The 18,627-nt window shown below is 41.5% G+C and overlaps 1 protein-coding gene across 3 annotated transcripts in view; it reads left to right on the top strand.

The window, feature by feature from the left end:
* Positions 1-17,036, top strand: part of FBXL20 (F-box and leucine rich repeat protein 20) — a 116,581-nt gene extending 99,545 nt beyond the window's left edge. For all 3 annotated transcript variants that reach the window (XM_075994542.1, XM_012765918.3, XM_075994541.1), the window contains 4 exons: positions 3,168-3,212; positions 6,095-6,151; positions 6,837-7,049; positions 8,863-17,036. In XM_075994542.1, coding sequence (XP_075850657.1) covers positions 3,168-3,212; positions 6,095-6,151; positions 6,837-7,049; positions 8,863-8,970 — 423 coding nt within the window. In that variant the 3' untranslated portion in view covers positions 8,971-17,036. The remainder of the gene's footprint in view (positions 1-3,167; positions 3,213-6,094; positions 6,152-6,836; positions 7,050-8,862) is intronic.
* The last annotated feature ends 1,591 nt before the right edge of the window (positions 17,037-18,627 follow it).

The following is an 18,627-nucleotide window of genomic DNA, read 5'->3' as shown; positions in this document are numbered from 1 at the left end:
CCCGGCTAATTTTTTATATATATATCAGTTGGCCAATTAATTTCTTTCTATTTATAGTAGAGACGGGGTCTCGCTCTTGCTCAGGCTGGTTTTGAACTCCTGACCTTGAGCAATCCACCCGCCTCGGCCTCCCAAGAGCTAGGATTACAGGCGTGAGCCACAGCGCCCGGCCAAGTCTGGGCTTTTAATGTGCCTATCACTTGAATAGTGTTCACTGTACCCAATAGGTAATTTTTCATCCTGTACCACTCCTCACCAGCCTGCCTCTTTTGAGTCTCCAATTTCCATTATGTCACTCTGCATGACCATAGATACCCATTGTTTAGCCCTCATTTATAAGTGAGAACATGAGGTATTTGGGTTTTTGTTCTTGGGTTACTTCACTTAGGATTATAATGGCTTCCAGTTCACCCAAGTTGCTACAAAAGACATTATTTCAATCTTTTTCATGGCTGAGTTGTATTCCATGGGGGGGGTGTGTGTATACACACCACATTTTCATTATCTACTCATCAGTTGATGGGCATTAGGTTGGTTCAGTATCATTACAGTTGTGAATTGTACTGCAACAAACATGAGTGTAGGTGTCCTTTTTACAAAATGACTTCTTTTCCTCTGGGTAGATTCCCAGTAGTGGGATTGTTCAATTGAATGGTAAATCTACTTTTATTTATTTTTATTTTTTTTTTTTTTTGAGACAGAGTCTCACTTTGTTGCCCAGGCTAGAGTGAGTGCCGTGGCGTCAGCCTCGCTCACAGCAACCTCAAACTCCTGGGCTCAAGTGATCCTTCTGCCTCAGCCTCCCGGGTAGCTGGGACTACAGGCATGTGCCACCATGCCCGGCTAATTTTTTTATATATATATCAGTTGGCCAATTAATTTCTTTCTATTTATAGTAGAGACGGGGTCTCGCTCTTGCTCAGGCTGGTTTCGAACTCCTGACCTTGAGCAATCCGCCCGCCTCGGCCTCCCAAGAGCTAGGATTACAGGCGTGAGCCACAGCGCCCGGCCGTAAATCTACTTTTAGTTCTTTGAGAAATCTCCATACTGTTTTCCATAGAGGTTGTACTAATTTGCACTCCCACCAGCAGTGTTTAAGCATTCCCTTTTCACCTCATCCACATCAGCATCTGTTGTTTTTTGATTTTTTAGTAATGGTCATTCTGACAGGGATGGCCATTCTGACAGATTTGCTCTTTTTGCTTAGGATTGCTTTGGCTATTCATGTTCTTTTTTACTTCCATATGTATTTTCAGGTTGTTTTTTCTAATTCTGTGAAAAATGATGTTGGTATTTTAGTAGGAATTACATTGAATATGGAGATTACTTTGGGCAGTGTGGACTTTTTTTTTTTTCTGAGACAGAGTCTCTGTTGCCCGGGCTAGAGTGCCATGATGTCAGCCTAGCTCACAGCAACCTCAAACTCCTGGGCTTAAGCAATCCTTCTGACTCAGCCTGCCGAGTAGCTGGGACTACAGGCATGCACCACCATGCCCAGCTAATTTTTTCTATATATTTTTAGTTGTCCAGTTAATTTCTTTATATTTTTAGTAGAGACAGGGTTTCACTCTTGCTCAGGCTGGTTTCAAACTCCTGACCTTGAGCGATCCTCCCTCCTCAGCCTCCCAGAGTGTTGGGGTTACAAGTGTGAGCCACTGTACCCGGCTAGTATGGACATTTTAACAATATTGATTCTTCTGGTCCATGAGCATAGATGGGATGCTTTTGCATTTGCTTGTATAATCTTTTTTTTTGGAGACAGGATTTTACTCTGTCACCTGGCAAGAGTACAGTGATGTCATCATAGCTCATTGCAGCCTCAAACTCCTGAGCTCGAGCAATCTTTCTGCCTCAGCCTCCTGAGTAGCTGGGACTACAGGCACCTGCCACCATGCCTGGCTAATTTTTTCTGTTTTTTTGTAGAGATAGGGTCTTGCTCCTGCTCAGGCTGGTCTCAAACTCCTGACCTCAAGCAATCCCCCTGTCTCAACCTCCCAGAGTGCTAGGATTACAGGCGTGAGCCATCGTGCCAAGCTTACAATTTCTTTTATCAGTGTTTTATATTTCAGAAGAATGGGTAACAAAGGAAATATAGAATAGTAACAGAATTGGGAGTGCAAAAATGAGGCAGAACTCTTCTAATGGCTGGTGTTCCTGAGCATTCTCATGCTGTAGCTAGACTCGCTGATCACCAGTGAGAATACAGAACTGCTCTGGAAATGCAGACGTGCATTGGAGAATATGACACTCCTTCATTAGACTTGATTCTTCACAATTTCATAAGATGATAAAATAAGCAGGGATTTCTTAGTCTGTGAAAGAAACCTACTTGATTATTTGGTATGTGATTGATGGATGAGAATAAGAAACACACAAGTCTGGTTTTAAATGGAGAGGTTTTAAGAGATTTTCTGTATTCTGAAGATTTTAATACTCCGAGTGGTTTATAAGTCACTATATAGTAACAATATTTACAATTATATGGACTTTGACCAGTGTTATGAAATGGGGAAGATCATTTGCTTTCAGACAGATTGATGGAATACTAACTGGGTAGGAGCCAGCCCATGGCATAAAACTTGCTCTCCTCCCTCCAAAAGAAACAGTTTCCATTAAATTATTTATGGTTGAAATAATCTCTGTATTAGCCCAATATTAATGTTCGGCAAATTTATTCTCTTGCAGTTCTAAAATGTTAGATACTTTAAATGTGAAATAATTGAGAAAGTTTGGCCAAATTGGTGGGTCATGCCTGTAATCCCAGCACTTTGGGAGGCCGAGGTGGGAGGATTGCTTGAGCTCAGGAGTTCAAGACCAGCGTGAGCAAGAGCAAGATCTCGTTTCTACTAAAAATAGAAAAAAAAAATTAGCTAGGCATGGTTTCACATGCCTGTAGTCCCAGCTGAGACAGGAGGATCTCTTGAGCCCAGGAGTTTGAGGTTGCTGTGAGGTAGGCTGATGCCACAGTACTCTGGCCCAGGCAACAGAGTGAGACTGTCTCCAAAAAAAAAAAAGAGAGAGAAATTTCATTGTGATCAAAGTAAGCATTTTACTTTTAAAAGTAAAATGTATAACTAATGGAGTGAGATAAAAAGTGAAATTAAAATGACAGCAACTGTTTTCTCATGTTTTAAATATTTGCACTGTAATGTTTTTGTACTTTGTAGAATTGCCATGAGCTTGAAAAGATGGATCTGGAAGAGTGTGTTCAGGTAAGATTGTGGATTTTAATTCAGAAATGATAGAAACTTAGATAATGCATGTCCATCATAATGTCCAATTCCTTATCCTAGTGTAGCACACTGTAGTGCTTGGCAGCATTGGTGACTTTCTATTGAGATGTCTTCCAGGCATACCGGGCAAAGGTGTTCATGATATGTGTGTTAAAGAACTATGAAAATACAGGCCGGGCGCGGTGGTTCACGCTTGTAATCCTAGCACTCTGGGAGGCCGAGGCGGGCAGATTGCTCAAGGTAGTTCAAAACCAGCCTGAATGCCGGGCGTGGTGGCTCACGCCTGTAATCCTAGCACTTTGGGAGGCTAAGGCGGGCGGATTGCTCAAGGTCAGGAGTTCGAAACCAGCCTGAGCGAGACCCCGTCTCTACAAAAAATAGAAATAAATTAATTGACCAACTAAAAATATATATATACAAAAAATTAGCCGGGCATGGTGGCGCATGCCTGTAGTCCCAGCTACTCGGGAGGCTGAGGCAGTAGGATCGCTGAGCCCCGGAGATTGAGGTTGCTGTGAGCCAGGACACCACGGCACTCACTCTAGCCTGAGCAACAAAGCGAGACTCTGTCTCAGAAAAAAAAAAGAACTATGAAAATACAATCAGCTTGCCATTAGAGAGAAGAAAGGCCCAAGAATTCAGGCCATAAAGTTGTTAAAATATTTCCTTAGACCAACAGAGTTATACTAGTAAATAATTAAAGCCCCATCACACTGATCTATAGTACCACCTTTTTTTTTTTACCTTTACTGTACCCTGGATCCTTATGTTAATTGCCCTGGCACCTGATTCTGTATGAAACTCAGCCCTTAGGGCATACTGACCTCCTTATCAATAATTTTTGTTACAATTTTAAGAGCTTTGAAATTATTGATTAGAGAGGCTTTGAAGGGTGGATTCCAAAAGCAAGTTAGGACAATGAACTTTTTTTAATGGTAAAAATAAAGGAAGATACTTTTGTAACTATACAGGCCCCTTTTTTTTTTTTTTTTTTTTTTTTTTTTGAGATACAAAAGTCTTACTCGTTACTCTGTCACCCAGGATAGAGTGCAGTGGCATCATCATAGCTTGCTGCAACCTCAAACTCCTGGGCTCAAGAGATCCTCTGCCTCCTGACTAGCTGTAACTACAGGCACACACCAACATACCTGGCTGATTTTTTCTATTTTTTTGTAGAGCCAGGGTCTTTCTCCTGCTCAGGCTGGTCTTAAACTCCTGACCTCAGGTGATCCTCCCACCTCAGCCTCCCAAAGTGCTAGGATTACAGGCGTTAGCCAACCAGGCCACTTTTTTTTTTTTAAGTTATTGTCCAGACACTTACAAACTATTAGTTCTTATTAATCTAAAACTTGTTCACATCCATTTATCTCTCATACATGCATGAGTGTCCTCTATGTCCTTTCTAGTGTTAGTCCTTCTGAATGGACATGCCTGCCTGTTCCATCCTCTCTCTCTGCTATTTCTCAGCTCTTGTGGAGCTATATATAGTAGAAAATAATGATAATCTCAGAGAAGAATTTGAAAAGAAGCACTGATTTACTTTCAGTCCCAAATTACAAAAGGCTGTTCTTCCTCCTTGAATGTCCACAGTTAACTAAGATTCCAGCCACACTTGTCTACCACCCTTGGGGAAATAAATGACACCCAAGATATCAATCCTGAGTTGTAGCATGCCTTATTAAAAAGATATTTAGCCAGGCGCGGTGGCTCACGCCTGTAATCCTAGCTCTCTGGGAGGCTGAGGCGGGTGGATTGCTCGAGGTCGGAAGTTCGAAACCAGCCTGAGCAAGAGCAAGACCCTGTCTCTACTATAAATAGAAAGAAACTAATTGGCCAACTAATATATATAAAAAAATTTGCCGGGCATGGTGGCTCATGCCTGTAGTCCCAGCTACTTGGGAGGCTGAGACAGAAGGATCGCTTGAGCCCAGAAGATTGAGGTTGCTGTGAGCTAGGCTGACGCCATGGCACTCACTCTAGCCTAGGCAACAAAGCGAGACTCTGTCTCAAAAAAAAAAAAAAAAAAAAAAAAAAAAAAAAAAGATATTTAGGCTGGGTGTGGTGGCTCATGCCTGTAATCCTAGCACATTGGATGGCTAAGGCTGGAGGATCACTTGAGACCCAGAGTTCAAGAACAGCCTGAGCAACATATGAGACCCTGTATCTACATGAAATTTTAAAAATTAGCTGGGCATGGTGGCATGCATCTATAGTCCCAGTGACTTGGGACTGGACCTGAGACGGAGGATCGCTGGAACCCAGGAGCTGCATTGAGCTGTGATGATGCCACTGCACTCTAGCGCAGGCAACAGAGCGAGACCCTATTCCCCAAAAAAGATATTTTCTGGATGTAGTGGCTCATGCCTTTAATCCCACCAAACTCCAGAGGCTGAGCAGGGAGAATCCCTTGAGCCCAGAAGTTTGAGACCAGCCTGGGTGACAAGAGTCAGGAAAAAAAAAAGTTATTTCGATAGGCCAAATATCTAAAAATTTCAACATGTTCCACCATTAATTTTTTTTCATGGAGCACTGTCTTCTGATTCTTTTCTGTGTTAGTTCTAAGGAGACAGAATACAGTCCAATGAGTAGTACTTCAAAGGACAGATTTTGATTGATTTCAAAAACAAAACAGAAATTTGAATAGAGCTGTCCAAAGATGAAGACTAGAGATGTATTCAAACCTAACTTGGGTGGATTCTTATAGAACAGGTTCAGGTAGCCGATGGAATTTAAACCTTCACATTCTGTTATTTGATGCTTGCTTATCAAGCTGTCTAGACCAGAAATGTAATAAAAAATGAGGAATGACCCATGATTTTATTTGGAATTGTACCCAAAATAAACTTACTTCTTTTTTTCAGATAACAGATAGCACATTAATCCAACTTTCTATACACTGTCCTCGACTTCAAGTATTGGTGAGTTTGACTTTCAAAATTATATATATTTGTTGGATTTAATCAAAACCCAGTGCTCTAGTTTCAGAATCCAGCCCTTAACTTTCCTCTTAGTGTTTGGCTACCATTTGGGGAAGGGGTGCTTCTCCACATTGTCAGCTTACTGAGGACCAAGGTTGGTCCTTGAGTGAAGTAGAAAATTGAGATAAGAACTGGAAAAGTTAAACATTTTCTCTATCAAACATGACAAATCAAGGAGAAGTTCTTGCTGTTCTTTTCAGTGACACTACAGGAAGGCTTTCTGTTTAATTGTTCTGTATCCAGGCTCATTTTTGGTGTTTGATGGCATAGTACTATCCAAAGTTGGGACAAAGCTTCTAAGTTTCCCAGAACCAAGAATTTAAGGAAAATTGATGAGATTTTTTTTTTAAGCCTGTCTCATTTTGTTTATGAACTAGTTCACATTCATTACATGAATTTATAAAATATTAGAATCACACACAAAAACATCCATCATTGATTGCCAAAAGCATAACCCCAGCAATTCTAGTTTGCTTCCTTCATTTCACCACATGGATCTAGTGATGGTTCCATATTCATCAAAGTCAAACCAAAAAAAGGTCTGCTTTCTGATTGTACACAAGCCTCTGGCTAGAGGGATGCCAGAAGATATTTCAACATCCTTTCTTGCTCTGTTTGGCTGCAGAGTCTGTCTCACTGTGAGCTGATCACAGACGATGGAATTCGTCACCTAGGGAATGGAGCCTGCGCCCATGACCAGCTGGAAGTGATTGAGCTGGACAATTGCCCGCTAATCACAGATGCATCCCTGGAGCACTTGAAGAGCTGTCACAGTCTTGAGCGGATAGAACTCTATGACTGCCAGCAAATCACACGGGCTGGAATCAAGAGACTCAGGGTAAAGATGGCTACATAAGTCTCCAGCTCTGGTGTTCTCAGTACTCTTTCTTTTCTTTGTTTCATTTTCAGATTTAGATTCTTGTTATATTTATGTGGACATTTAGCAAGGAAAAAAATGGAGTGCAAACCTAAAGGTAGATAGTTTTTTCCTGTGGTTCCAGATGGAAATTTAGGAATAAAATTCCCACTGAAGGGACTCTCCTCCCAGCAGAGTCTCTCCTATAACGCCCAGGGCTTAGTTACAACTTCAGAGTGAAAAAAAAGCACATTTTGGTTCTAAAGGAAAGAAAGGAATAACATAAAGAAAATGTTTGGTTAAATGGGATTTAAGAATTTAATTTGTATTTCCTTTTGACATCAAACCCTTTTCCTTGGGTTATTTTTTAAGACAACACGTGAAGTAGATTTTTACCTTTTTTTTTTTTTTTACCCCATCCTCCATAAATGAATAGCCAAATGACTAGAAGACAAGTTGCAAGCAAAGAAGTTATAAAAAGCTGGATGAATCTGTATGTTAGATTATTCTGCTCAATAGACATTTATTGGATCATCTTCACACCTGGTGTAGGAAAGATACTGTGCTTAGTCCCTTACCACCCACCTCTAAAAAAAATCCATGTTGGCTATGTGGCCTTGAGCAAATATTAATAAAAGAACACCAAACCTCATCTTGAGTTCCAGTTGGCCTCAGTTCCTCCTCTCCCTTCAGACATAGAGGACTGAGAGCATATCTGCACTGGGGAGGCCTCACAACCATGTTTCTTCTACACCAAAAGAGAAGAGCCACAGGTCAGTCAGAACCTCTCCTGTGACCTACATATACTAGGGTTCCTAGACCTGCGTGGCTATCTGTAATCCCTTCCATTTCTGGATCCTGAGGAAATCTGTTATCTATACTTCAGGTCACTTAGCACTTTTCCGCTTTAATTTAGCTATTTATGTGCATGTCTAGACTGTAACCACCCAAGAGCAGAATCCCATCTTGTTGATTTTTGTACTTCTCTCACTTAACTAGCACATTGTCTTGAACATAGTAGGTATTCAGAAATAGTAGTTAAGACTATAGAAACATGTTACTAAAAGAAGACAATAAGGTTTCTTGTGTTTGTTTTTTTGAGTCAAAGTCTCACTCTGTTGCCCCGGCTAGAATGCCGTGGCATCAGCCTAGTTCACAGCAACCTCAAACTCCTGGGCTCAAGTGATCCTTCTTCCTCAGTCTCCTGAGTAGCTGGGATTACAGGCATGTGCCACCATGCCCAGCTTATTTCTTCTATATATTTTTGGTTGGCCAATTATTTTCATTCTATTTTTAGTAGAGACAGAGTCTCGCTCTTGCTCAGGCTGATTTCGAACTTCTGACCTTGAGCGATCCACCCAACTTGGCCTCCCAAAGTGCTAGGATTATAGGTGTGAGCCATTTCACTCTGCTTGAGTTTTTTTTTTTTTTTTTTTAATATCAGAAAAAACATTGTCCATGATGACTTGGAAAAACATAATTTTAAATTTACATAGCCTCTTTCAGCAATGGGAATCCAACTGGGAATCCCTTTGGGACAAAATAAGAAATTAGTGTGATGTTTTCCCCTAGTTTTATTATTAAGGAAACAAATACCAAAGCCATATGAGTTGATCTGGTCATTTAGAACAGCCTAGTATGGAACAGAGTAAAACCCAGTCCTCCTAGCATCCTGAACAGTGCTTATCCTCTGCCCTGCTTTCAGGTTTATTCATCCCCTTAGTGGTTTTTCTGAGAAGCAATATTGTAGTTTCTGTTTATTCCTTCTCTCAGTTACCTTTCTGTCTTGTTTCAGACCCATTTACCCAATATTAAAGTCCACGCCTACTTCGCACCTGTCACTCCACCCCCATCAGTAGGGGGCAGCAGACAGCGCTTCTGCAGATGCTGCATCATCCTATGACAATGGAGGTGGTCAACCTTGGCGAACTGAGTATTTAATGACACTTCTAGAGTTACCGTGGAATCTCTCCAGTGGAAGCGACCCCAGTGTTCTGGGCAAGGGTTACAAAGTGAGGGCAGTGTCCAGATCCCCGGAGCCACACATACATACACATACACGCCCTCATCCCCATCCACTCACATTTTGTGACCATGAGATTGAAGTTCATGCTGGCTTTATCAAGTGGATTGGTAAAACTTAACCATTCCTGTTGGAGGTGCCCAGAAGAAAATCATAGGCCAAGGTGGAGGGAGGGGGCATTCCAGCAAACCCAGTGTTAACTGCTACTGTGGTTTCCTTGTTTTGTCAAAAGGTTTCTTTGAGGATTTTGGTACAGTAACTGCAGTCCTCCAGGGTCAAGAAAAGCATGGAAAAACAATATATGATGTATCCAGGGACCAGAAGGAAAATTTCTTTGTATCCTAAAAATGGTAGCCATCTATTGTGACTACAGAGCTTCTGTGCTTCCTTGTTTCCATGCCAACATGCTGAGCATGCTCACAAAGAAGGCTCATCCATTCCTCCTGTGTTTTAGTATTTGGCCCAGAGGTTTCCTAAATGGTTGCATTGAAATCGCTGTGGTCCAAATGTGATTACTTATTCACTCAAATTGTCACTGTCTGTAGCACATGTGTGCACCTGTCTTCCATTCTCTGTTGCTCCCTCCCACACTCTTGCTCAGTCTGTCACCTGTTCATAATCTGCCTATTCACACTCAGTTGTTACTCTTTTGCTGTTGTGTTTACAGTTTGCATTTTGGATGATTAGTTCGGGTTACCAAACATTTATAAAAGACATTATCAATAAATATTTTTTTAATTCTAAATTTTACCATTAGGGGACCCTGCCTGAATCTTTGCCAATCTGAAAGGAAACTATAACAAAATCAAGAAAAGTTCTGAGAGGAAATTGAGCTAAAACTATTTTGATGAAAACAAACTTTGCCTTTTGTTTTCTGTTACATCTTGTGACATATAATAGTTTGCATGATATACCCAGTATTCCCCATGCACATTATTCCTTCTGTCAGACTCCACCAACTTAATAAGGAAAGAGAGAAATGCGTTAGTAGGGAAAAGTGGAATGGCAAATCCAAAAACTGAGCCTGAGAGTCCCTACTACCAAAGACATTATTGATGAGCATTAGCGTATGGTCACTGAAATCTAGGAGTGATCAGTGGCATCTCTGACTTGTGTCTATGAGGTGGTTGTGCTTTAGCAAGAATGCTGCTATAGGAGCTGTGCAGTCTAGCCAGTTGATTGCCCTTGTTTTCCCCCATTTCAGCCTATCAAGGATAGAACAATGGCCCTATAATAGCTGGTCAACTTGGTATGTCAGTGTTAATGGGTATCACATCTAATACTGGTGCCTCAAAGGGACAGAACCTTTTTAGAACCTGTCAGTCATCGCTCTCTCCTGCTCCATACTTCCCCTGAATGAAATATAAGAGTAGCCAAGTTGAAGGATTTGGGGCAACCAAAAGAGAACATTGAGAGGAGATTGGGGTATCTCTGCCCAGCCTGGGAACTTGGGCACCAGAACTGAGGGAAGGGGTTCAGTACCCAGGACTCAGTCTAAGAAGAAGCATCCCCCTACCCAAGAAAATCATAGAGAGTGAGGAAAATAAAATGAGTTTCTAAAGCACAAGAAGTAGATTTCTTAAACCCCAAGATGAGAAACCTAATGTGATTTTTTTCATAGGGCGATTTTTATTTTTGATCTTTTAGGACATTAATGTGAATCCACCATGATGTTAGAGCATCTTCTCTATCAGCAGTCCCCAACCTTTTTGGTACCAGGGATCGGTTTCATGAACAATTTTTCTATGGGCCAGGGCAGGGAGGCAGAGCTCAGGAGGTGATGCAAGTGAGGAGCAGTTGTAAGTCTGTGAATACAGATGAAGCTTTGTTGGCTCACCAGCCATTCACCTCCTGTTGAGTGGCACACCCTCACTCCCACCCCCGTTCCTAAGTTTCATGTAAGACAATTTTTCCATATCTTCCATGGAGTGGGGTGGAGGGCAGTGGAGCTCTGAGGCCCAGTCCCTAACCGCCCACAGCCTGGGGGTCGGGTACCACAGTTCTATATGATCCATACTGTTAACAGGCTTATTTTGTTTTATTTTAATTTTTAAGAGACAGGGTCTCACTATGTTGCCCAGGCTGGCCTCAGATTCCTAGACTTACGTGATCCTCCCTCCTGCCTCAGCCTCCCAAGTAGCCAGGACTAAAGGCACATGCCACCACATCTGGCTTAAAAGGCTTGTTTTAATGCTACAGTTGCTGGTTTTACCAACATATGTAAGAACAAAGTCTGATTTATTTCTTGACTGATTTAGAAGGCAATCAGATGAAAGAGTCCTAGAAGTCTATACTGCCCTTCGTTATTTAGCATATTAAATTTATTTTAAATCCTATTTTATTATGCCCCTTGGAAAACTCAGGTTTTTTTTCATTCCTTCTTCCCCTTATCCTCTTTTTAAATTACCTTATTTTTTTGTTTTGTTTTGTTTTTGTGAATCATAGTTCCATGTCCACTTTTAAATTACCTTACAAGGAATATATTTTTTAAAGTGACACTCACTCTCCTGGCTATATACCCCCCCCCCCCCCCCCCCGCTTACAAATACACACATGCATGTACATGTACATGCACTTCCAGATGTAGTTGATAATATTCAGATGCCTAGGTCACTCATTCAAGCAGAACTAGAAGAGAAACATATTTAGGGGCCATCTGCTCTAAAGTATAAGTTTTTTTTTTTTAGTGCCTGAACAAATTGGCCATAAAACCTGGATTGATTAGTGAATATGGATTTGGATTGCCCGACTTGAGGCTATTAAGGTATTTCTTTACTTAAATGATAAGTTTAAAAGACCTTATTCACCAGTTCTTGAAGATCTTGGAAATGCTGTGTTTCTCTACACAAAGGGTATACCCACGTGCAGGTCCATGTGACTTGGGCTCATGATCCCTGTTGTTAAGGCAAACTCCAGCCTGTCTGGGCCATGAACAGTCAGGTGAAAGGGAACAAAGACCCAGAGTGTGCAGCACTGGCTTGTATGTGATCAGGCAGGATCCTTGTTCCTTTCTCAAGAAAACTTCAGGACCATCAAGCTTGGAAAGAAGTTTGTTTTTGTTTTTGAGACAGAGACTCACTGTGTTGCCCGGACTAGAGTGCCGTGGGGTCAGCCTAGCTCACAACAACCTCAAACTCCTGGGCTCAAGTAATCCTCCTGCTTCAGCCTCCCGAGTAGCTGGGATTACAGGCATGCACCACCATGCCCAGCTAATTTTTTCTGTATGTTTTTAGTTGGCCAATTAATTTCTTTCTATTTTTTAGTAGAGTTGGAGTCTCAGATGCTCCTGCTCAGGCTGGTTTAGAACTCCTGAGCTTGAGTGATCCACCCGCCTCAGCCTCCCAGGGTGTTAGGAGTACAGGTGTGAGCCACTGCACCTGGCCAAGAAATACATTTTTATGCTGATTTGCAGCCCTATGCCTGCTGAGGAATATGCTAGGACATTGAGAACACAGAACATGGTAAGTTTGGGTCAGGTGTTATGGATCCTGCTGTCTGAACATAACACTTCCTGTCTCCACATCCAGAATACTTTTGAAAATTCCATAAGGCTTAATGCAGGAAAAAATTCTCCCTAGGAAAAGCTTATTGGTCCAATTGTCTAATTCAGTAGACACTCAGAATATTCCTTTTGTAATGAAAAAAATGTAGAGTGAACAGAGAGAAGAGATTTGGAATAAGAAGGTACCTTGAAGCTAATGCCATAAACCTGCAGTTGGTCTAGGAGGAGGAATTATTGTTGTGTCTCTGGAGAAAGTTCTTTCTCGCTCTGTCACCCAGGCTACATTACAGTGGTACAAATCATAGCTCACTCAGACTCCTATTCTCAAGTGATCCTCCCACCTCGGCCTCCCAAAGTGCTGGGATTACAGGCATGAGCCACTGTGCCTGGCCTAGAAAAAGGTTTTTGAACATCCAGATCATCTCTTTTCTAAGCAGCCTTTCCCACTAGTCTTATCCCTTATATTTTCCAGCATTATTTGCTACATCTACATCAATGTCTTTTACATCTTCATAAGCCCCACTGGGGTAATTCTAGCTCTTTTTTTTTTTTTTTTTCCTTGCGCTGATGTCTACCATTTCCTTCCCAGACCCATCCTTGCCCTATATTTAAAGCCTCCATCTCACCACCAGTAATGCTGCTGATTTATTCTCAAATGTCTGCAGCCTAGCTGCTTCTTATAATCCTTATCTGATGCAGGGGCTATTATGGGCAGCCTTAAATTCAGTAACTGTCAAGTGGCCTTGGCCATTTTTCACTGGGTGGTCTTTGATATTTGCTTTTTGGATTTGAATTGAGTTTAAAATCAATCTGTTGGATATGAGGAATAGGGGATCTGGCTTCAGCCTTTTTTCCAATATTTGGAATATGAAAACATGTTGTGCTTTATGTAAAAATGTTTTCTCCTGTTCTGCTCTTCACTAGATATAAAAGTTTTCCTCAAATCATTTTTGTAAATTTCCAGTCTGATTTCCATATCCATTAAGTTGGTTTAGCAGACATATATCCCTTGAAATTTCACATACCCCTTGTATCAGACATTTTAGAGGGAAACCTGGTAAATAATTTTATGATACTTTATTTTGGGCTTCCTAGACTATTTGAATAGTTCAGAATAGCCATAATGCTTCAGTGGCCAAGTTCTTTTATTTCTTTTTTTTATTATTATTATTTCAAAATAATACAGGGGTACAAATGTTTCTGGTTACGTGGATTGCTTTTGTAATGCTTGAGTCAGGGCTACAAGTGTCCCCCTTACCCAGATAGTGTTCATTGTACCCATTAGGTAGGTATTCTACCATCCCCTCCGCCCCCTTGTAAAATGCATTGTTACTGGCTTGATAACCCACTAATGCCATGGGGGACTAAACAAGGTATGTGATAGAAGCTGACGTGGTTTGAAGTTGTTAGACAGTGTAAAAGCATCACTGGAAAGAAGAGAGTGGTTTCCATTCCAGCCTGCCTGTGTGGGCAGTATATCCTTAGGCAGCTGTGTTTTGGGGAGGAGAACACTCAAAGGTCATGGTTAACCCTTGGCCATTTATTATGCTGAAAGTCACAGACTGCTCGTTCCAGTTGTCACCAGTGAAAGGAGTGACTTAAAGGAAATTGCTCAGTTCTGCCTTTTCTCTCCTTATGTGCATGATTTAAGGGTAGGTTTTTATCCCTGTTGTGTTTTCTGGCTGAACAGACTCTTTCAGGAGTATGCTCTGAGCTCTGGAACATTTTACAAGAAGATTGCTGCCTCTGTCTGATCACCAATTCTAGGATCTTTAACCACCTCAAACCCAGGCAATGTGAATTAGCCAAGTCTTGTTTCAGAAGTGTAGGATGTTTAGTTGGAGGTCTTCAGGCAGAACCTTTCTCCACTTACAATGATCTTGGACCAAAGAATTCTAAAGCAGTAGGAGGATTGGGGAAATAAGGAGTCCTAGCCTCTCCTCACCTTTATTTCTATCATAAATCTTAATTATCTGATTGGAAGATACAGAAAGCTGTCTAAGACCATGTCAATAGGGGATTAACCCAGGTAATATGGGAATAAAGTTTGGCTATAATTGATATATCAAAACACCCTAACTTGACATCTTGATTTTCCAGTAAAGAATACAGGCTACTTATGCAACAGCTACTCTAACCTTGCCTTCTCACCAGAAACTACCATGTGAGGCAAGTGAATTTTTTGCATGAAGGGCTTCTGCAGCTTCCCCCTCAAGTCAGGTCTACCTGTGTTATCTATTTTTATTCTTAGAAACATCAATTCTGTGTCTTCAAAGACTTTCATCCTTAGGAAAGTCAGTATATAACCTCTCAGCTAAGTTTGAATGAATGTTTGGAGCCCAAGAGAGTTACACTTAATTTTCAGGAGCAAAAAAATTTGTTGGACTAGCTCCCATGTGGGATGTTAAGAGAAAGTCCATATGCACTTCTTCCATCTCTGCCACATGTTTTCTTAATAAGTCCTTGTAGAGTTCAGTTTGCAGATGTTGAGTCTCAGTGCTTCCTCAGCCAGGGTGGTTTATTGCCCTTCTTTAGGAAGAAGAACCATGAGCAAAGAAAACTGTATCAATGGCCCTTTCTATGTTATATGTTTTCTAGTGTCTTATTTTGAAGAAGTGGCATGGGGACATGGCAGGTGAAGTTCAAAGTAGAGAATTGGTTCTAGAACCGGGGTACTTTGTCTCATGTGCAGCATCTGTTCTGAATATGTAGTGACAGCTGCCTCACACGTGGATACATTTAATTTCTTTTCCGTCTGATGATGATCTCCATGCCCTTTTTACTGACAGAGGGCTTCCACTTTCTACACATTTAACCAGAATCATCTAGATGGGTGAGTATTGGCACCACTGAAGAACCCCCAGTGCTTCCCAGCTGTGTTTGGGTGTGGTTTGGGTACTAGGACAAGAACAGGTGGGCAGCACGTGAGAATCGGCACCCTAGAAAAAGATGGGAGAAGAGAGGCATCCAGACACATACCTTTTTTCTTCTGCCATGCCCCAAGAATCAAGGGAAATCTTTGAGGTGATGGCTTTTTTGTTCAAGTGGAAAAACTTTGCCCCACTAAGTTTATCTTGTCATTGTCTCTTATTAATTCAAATTTGTACCACACTGCTGCTCACACACATGTATGTGTTTCTTACCTTAACCTAAACCTTCTCAGCCCCTGAAGTCATTATGCTACTCTTTTTTTTTTTTTTTTTTTCTTATTTTATGGCACTAGAGAATGAGAACCTAAAGTCTTAGAAATCCTAACTTGAAAAAGAATCTCTAACTGGCATGGTTTGATAATTACCTTTCCCCTACAAGATGAATGATTTTCTTTCCTAGTGCTATATAATAGATCTTGAATAAGAGAAACCTTTGCTGCTACTTTCCTGGGTTTACATCAGTTTTTTCCTTCCCTTAAAAATAATTTCTTATCTGTGCTTCTCTGATGACTGTTAATTTCTAACAAATGCAGGAAGAGGGGTGAGCTTGTGATTTCTTGTCTTCATGCCCTCCTCACCCCACTTCCAAATTACACACTAACCTCTATCTCCTAGAGCCTGTTGGCACATACACAAGATCTGTGGGACCGTGCTCATCAGAAGCTACCTGTGTTCCTTCTCACCATGCTGCAGCTCTCAGAGCTGACCCCTGAGTATCTGTGACTACCCACCCCAAAGGGTTACTGTAGGGGGAGAGAGGCCTTAATTTTGCTTTTCTCCTTTCCTGTTTTATGACTTGGCCTTCAGATCCTTCCCATTCTGGCTGCCTCCTTTTTCCTCCCAGGAATTGTTTCCAGGTGACCCGGCCACATGCATTTCCCAGTTGCTCTGCTCACCTTTGCCCACCTTCCAGTGACCCTGAGAGCACAGACCTGAATAATGTGGCCTGTGCAGAACTCAGAGAACTGTGAGGACCATCCATGCCTGTTAAGACTCTGCTCGGGGACAGAGATGGATGGGTAAATGGTGCTGTTGGAGAAATTTTTTTATCTTCAAACCAGGCTCTGTGTCATCCCTGCACCCCTCACCCCCACCCATTCCCTGAGGGGGTAAGAGGCAGAGGGTGGTCCCAGCCATTTGGCCTACCCCGGAGTGCTGCAGTGTGTGCGAGCTGCTGCTTGCTTGTTTCTCCACCAGGCCTGCTCCAAATGCTTAGCCAACCTCTGGGGCCAACACAGTCCCCTACATGGTGACTTAACACCAGGTTCCATTAGCTGTCCAAATGACTGTGTTTCCACCCAATACTTTTGGCACTTCAGGATGGGGGGAGGGGGGTTATTTAAAATAAGTAAAAATCTAAGGTGGCAGTAGAGGATTTCTTTTGCTTTAAAATCTTTGGACTAAAAAAATGTTTTTATATATAAATATATAAAGTAAATTGTTATGTAACTATTATTGTTTCTTGTATGTTCTAATTTTGTTTTATGATGTAATTAAAAGAAATAAGCTGTGAAGACTTTTCATTTTCCTGTGGAAGTAGCCTGACTTGGAGCTGTGATTCTTAACTTCCTTGAACTCTCTAATTGCAAAGGCTCCTAAGGCTGAGTGAAGGGACTTCTTTTTGGTACCCTTCTATTTTTTTAATAGCCTTTATTTAGTACTCATTTATTTATTCATTTAATAACCTATTTAATACACTTTTAATAGCCATTGTTTAATACCCTGAACTCCACTTACCCTCAAGAAACACAGAAGACATAACATAAATCATAATTGCCTTAATTAACTTGATGGCTAAAACCTGAGACCTTTATCTCTGTGCAGAGCATTCATTGTCCTTACCTTGACTAGGAAGGAGCGAGGATGGTGTAGTGTAATGGTTAAACACACAAGCTCAGAAGTCACATTGGCCTAGGTCAAATCTATACCTTTCACCTATACGACCTCAGCCAATTAACCTCTCTGTCTTCATTGGTAAGATGGAGAGAACAGTATCTAATTGTGGAGTAAGAAAGACTAAATGATATTCCAATTAATAAGGGTGATAGTTAAAAATAAAAAATAAAGACTAAATGAGATAATGGCACATAGTAAACACTCATATGTTGGCTGCTGTTGTTCCCTTCATTTCAACCAACATTTCCATATCTAGCTTGTGCTAAAGGCTTCCAGGACTGAGATACACAGAGGTGAATGTGACAGGGTCCCTATCCTTTTGGTAGAGATGAGCAGTGGAAGTCTAACTCTCATGTTACCTACCCTGCCGGGAGACACTCTTGGGTAGACCTGTGGAATCATTCATTGTCCTGCGTAAGGTAAAAACCTGGCCTAAATTTCTGAGGCCAACATAATCCCAGGGATGCAAGCAGTTTCTGCTCAGCTGTCCATATTAAATAAGTGAGCCCTGGACTGGTAAGGGAGGCACTTTGTAGGTCTTTGAAATAGAAAAGCAGATTTTTCTTTGCCCCATCCATTGAATCAATTCAGCCAGTGTTCGGAGCCTTCGCCCTTCCTGCCCTCCCTAGCCAGAGGCCACCTGGTTTAAGACCAAAGGTGATCAATAAATAAATGAGGTAAATGATCACTAAGTAATTATGCAAGTATTTTTAAGAGGGCACCTTGTCTTCTACTTCGTGCATATGAGTTTTTCTGTACTTGGTGATTTTCATAATAAAACTTTGAGGGAGAAGGCATCGGGGGAAATCAGAACAATTTCAGGTGGATTACAGACATTAAATTGAAAAGCAAAACTCTTTATTTTATTTTTTTTTTGAGATAGAGTCTTGCTTTGTTGCCCAGGCTAGAGTGAGTGCCATGGCGTCAGCCTAGCTCACAGCAACCTCAATCTTCTGGGCTCAAGCAATCCTGCTGCCTCAGCCTCCCCAGTAGCTGGGATTACAGGCATGCGCCACCATGCCTGGCTAATTTTTTCTATATATATTAGTTTGCCAATTAATTTGTTTCTATTTATAGTAGAGACGGGGGTCTCGCTCTTGCTCAGGCTGGTTTCGAACTCCTGACCTCTAGCAATCCACCCGCCTCAGCCTCCCAGAGTGCTAGGATTACAGGTGTGAGCCACTGTGCCCGGCCAAAACTCTTTAAATA

This window comes from Microcebus murinus, chromosome 18 (assembly GCF_040939455.1).
Source record: "Microcebus murinus isolate Inina chromosome 18, M.murinus_Inina_mat1.0, whole genome shotgun sequence".
In the NCBI taxonomy this organism is placed as follows: Eukaryota; Metazoa; Chordata; class Mammalia; order Primates; family Cheirogaleidae; genus Microcebus; species Microcebus murinus.
This window is presented reverse-complemented; position numbering and strand designations above follow the sequence as displayed.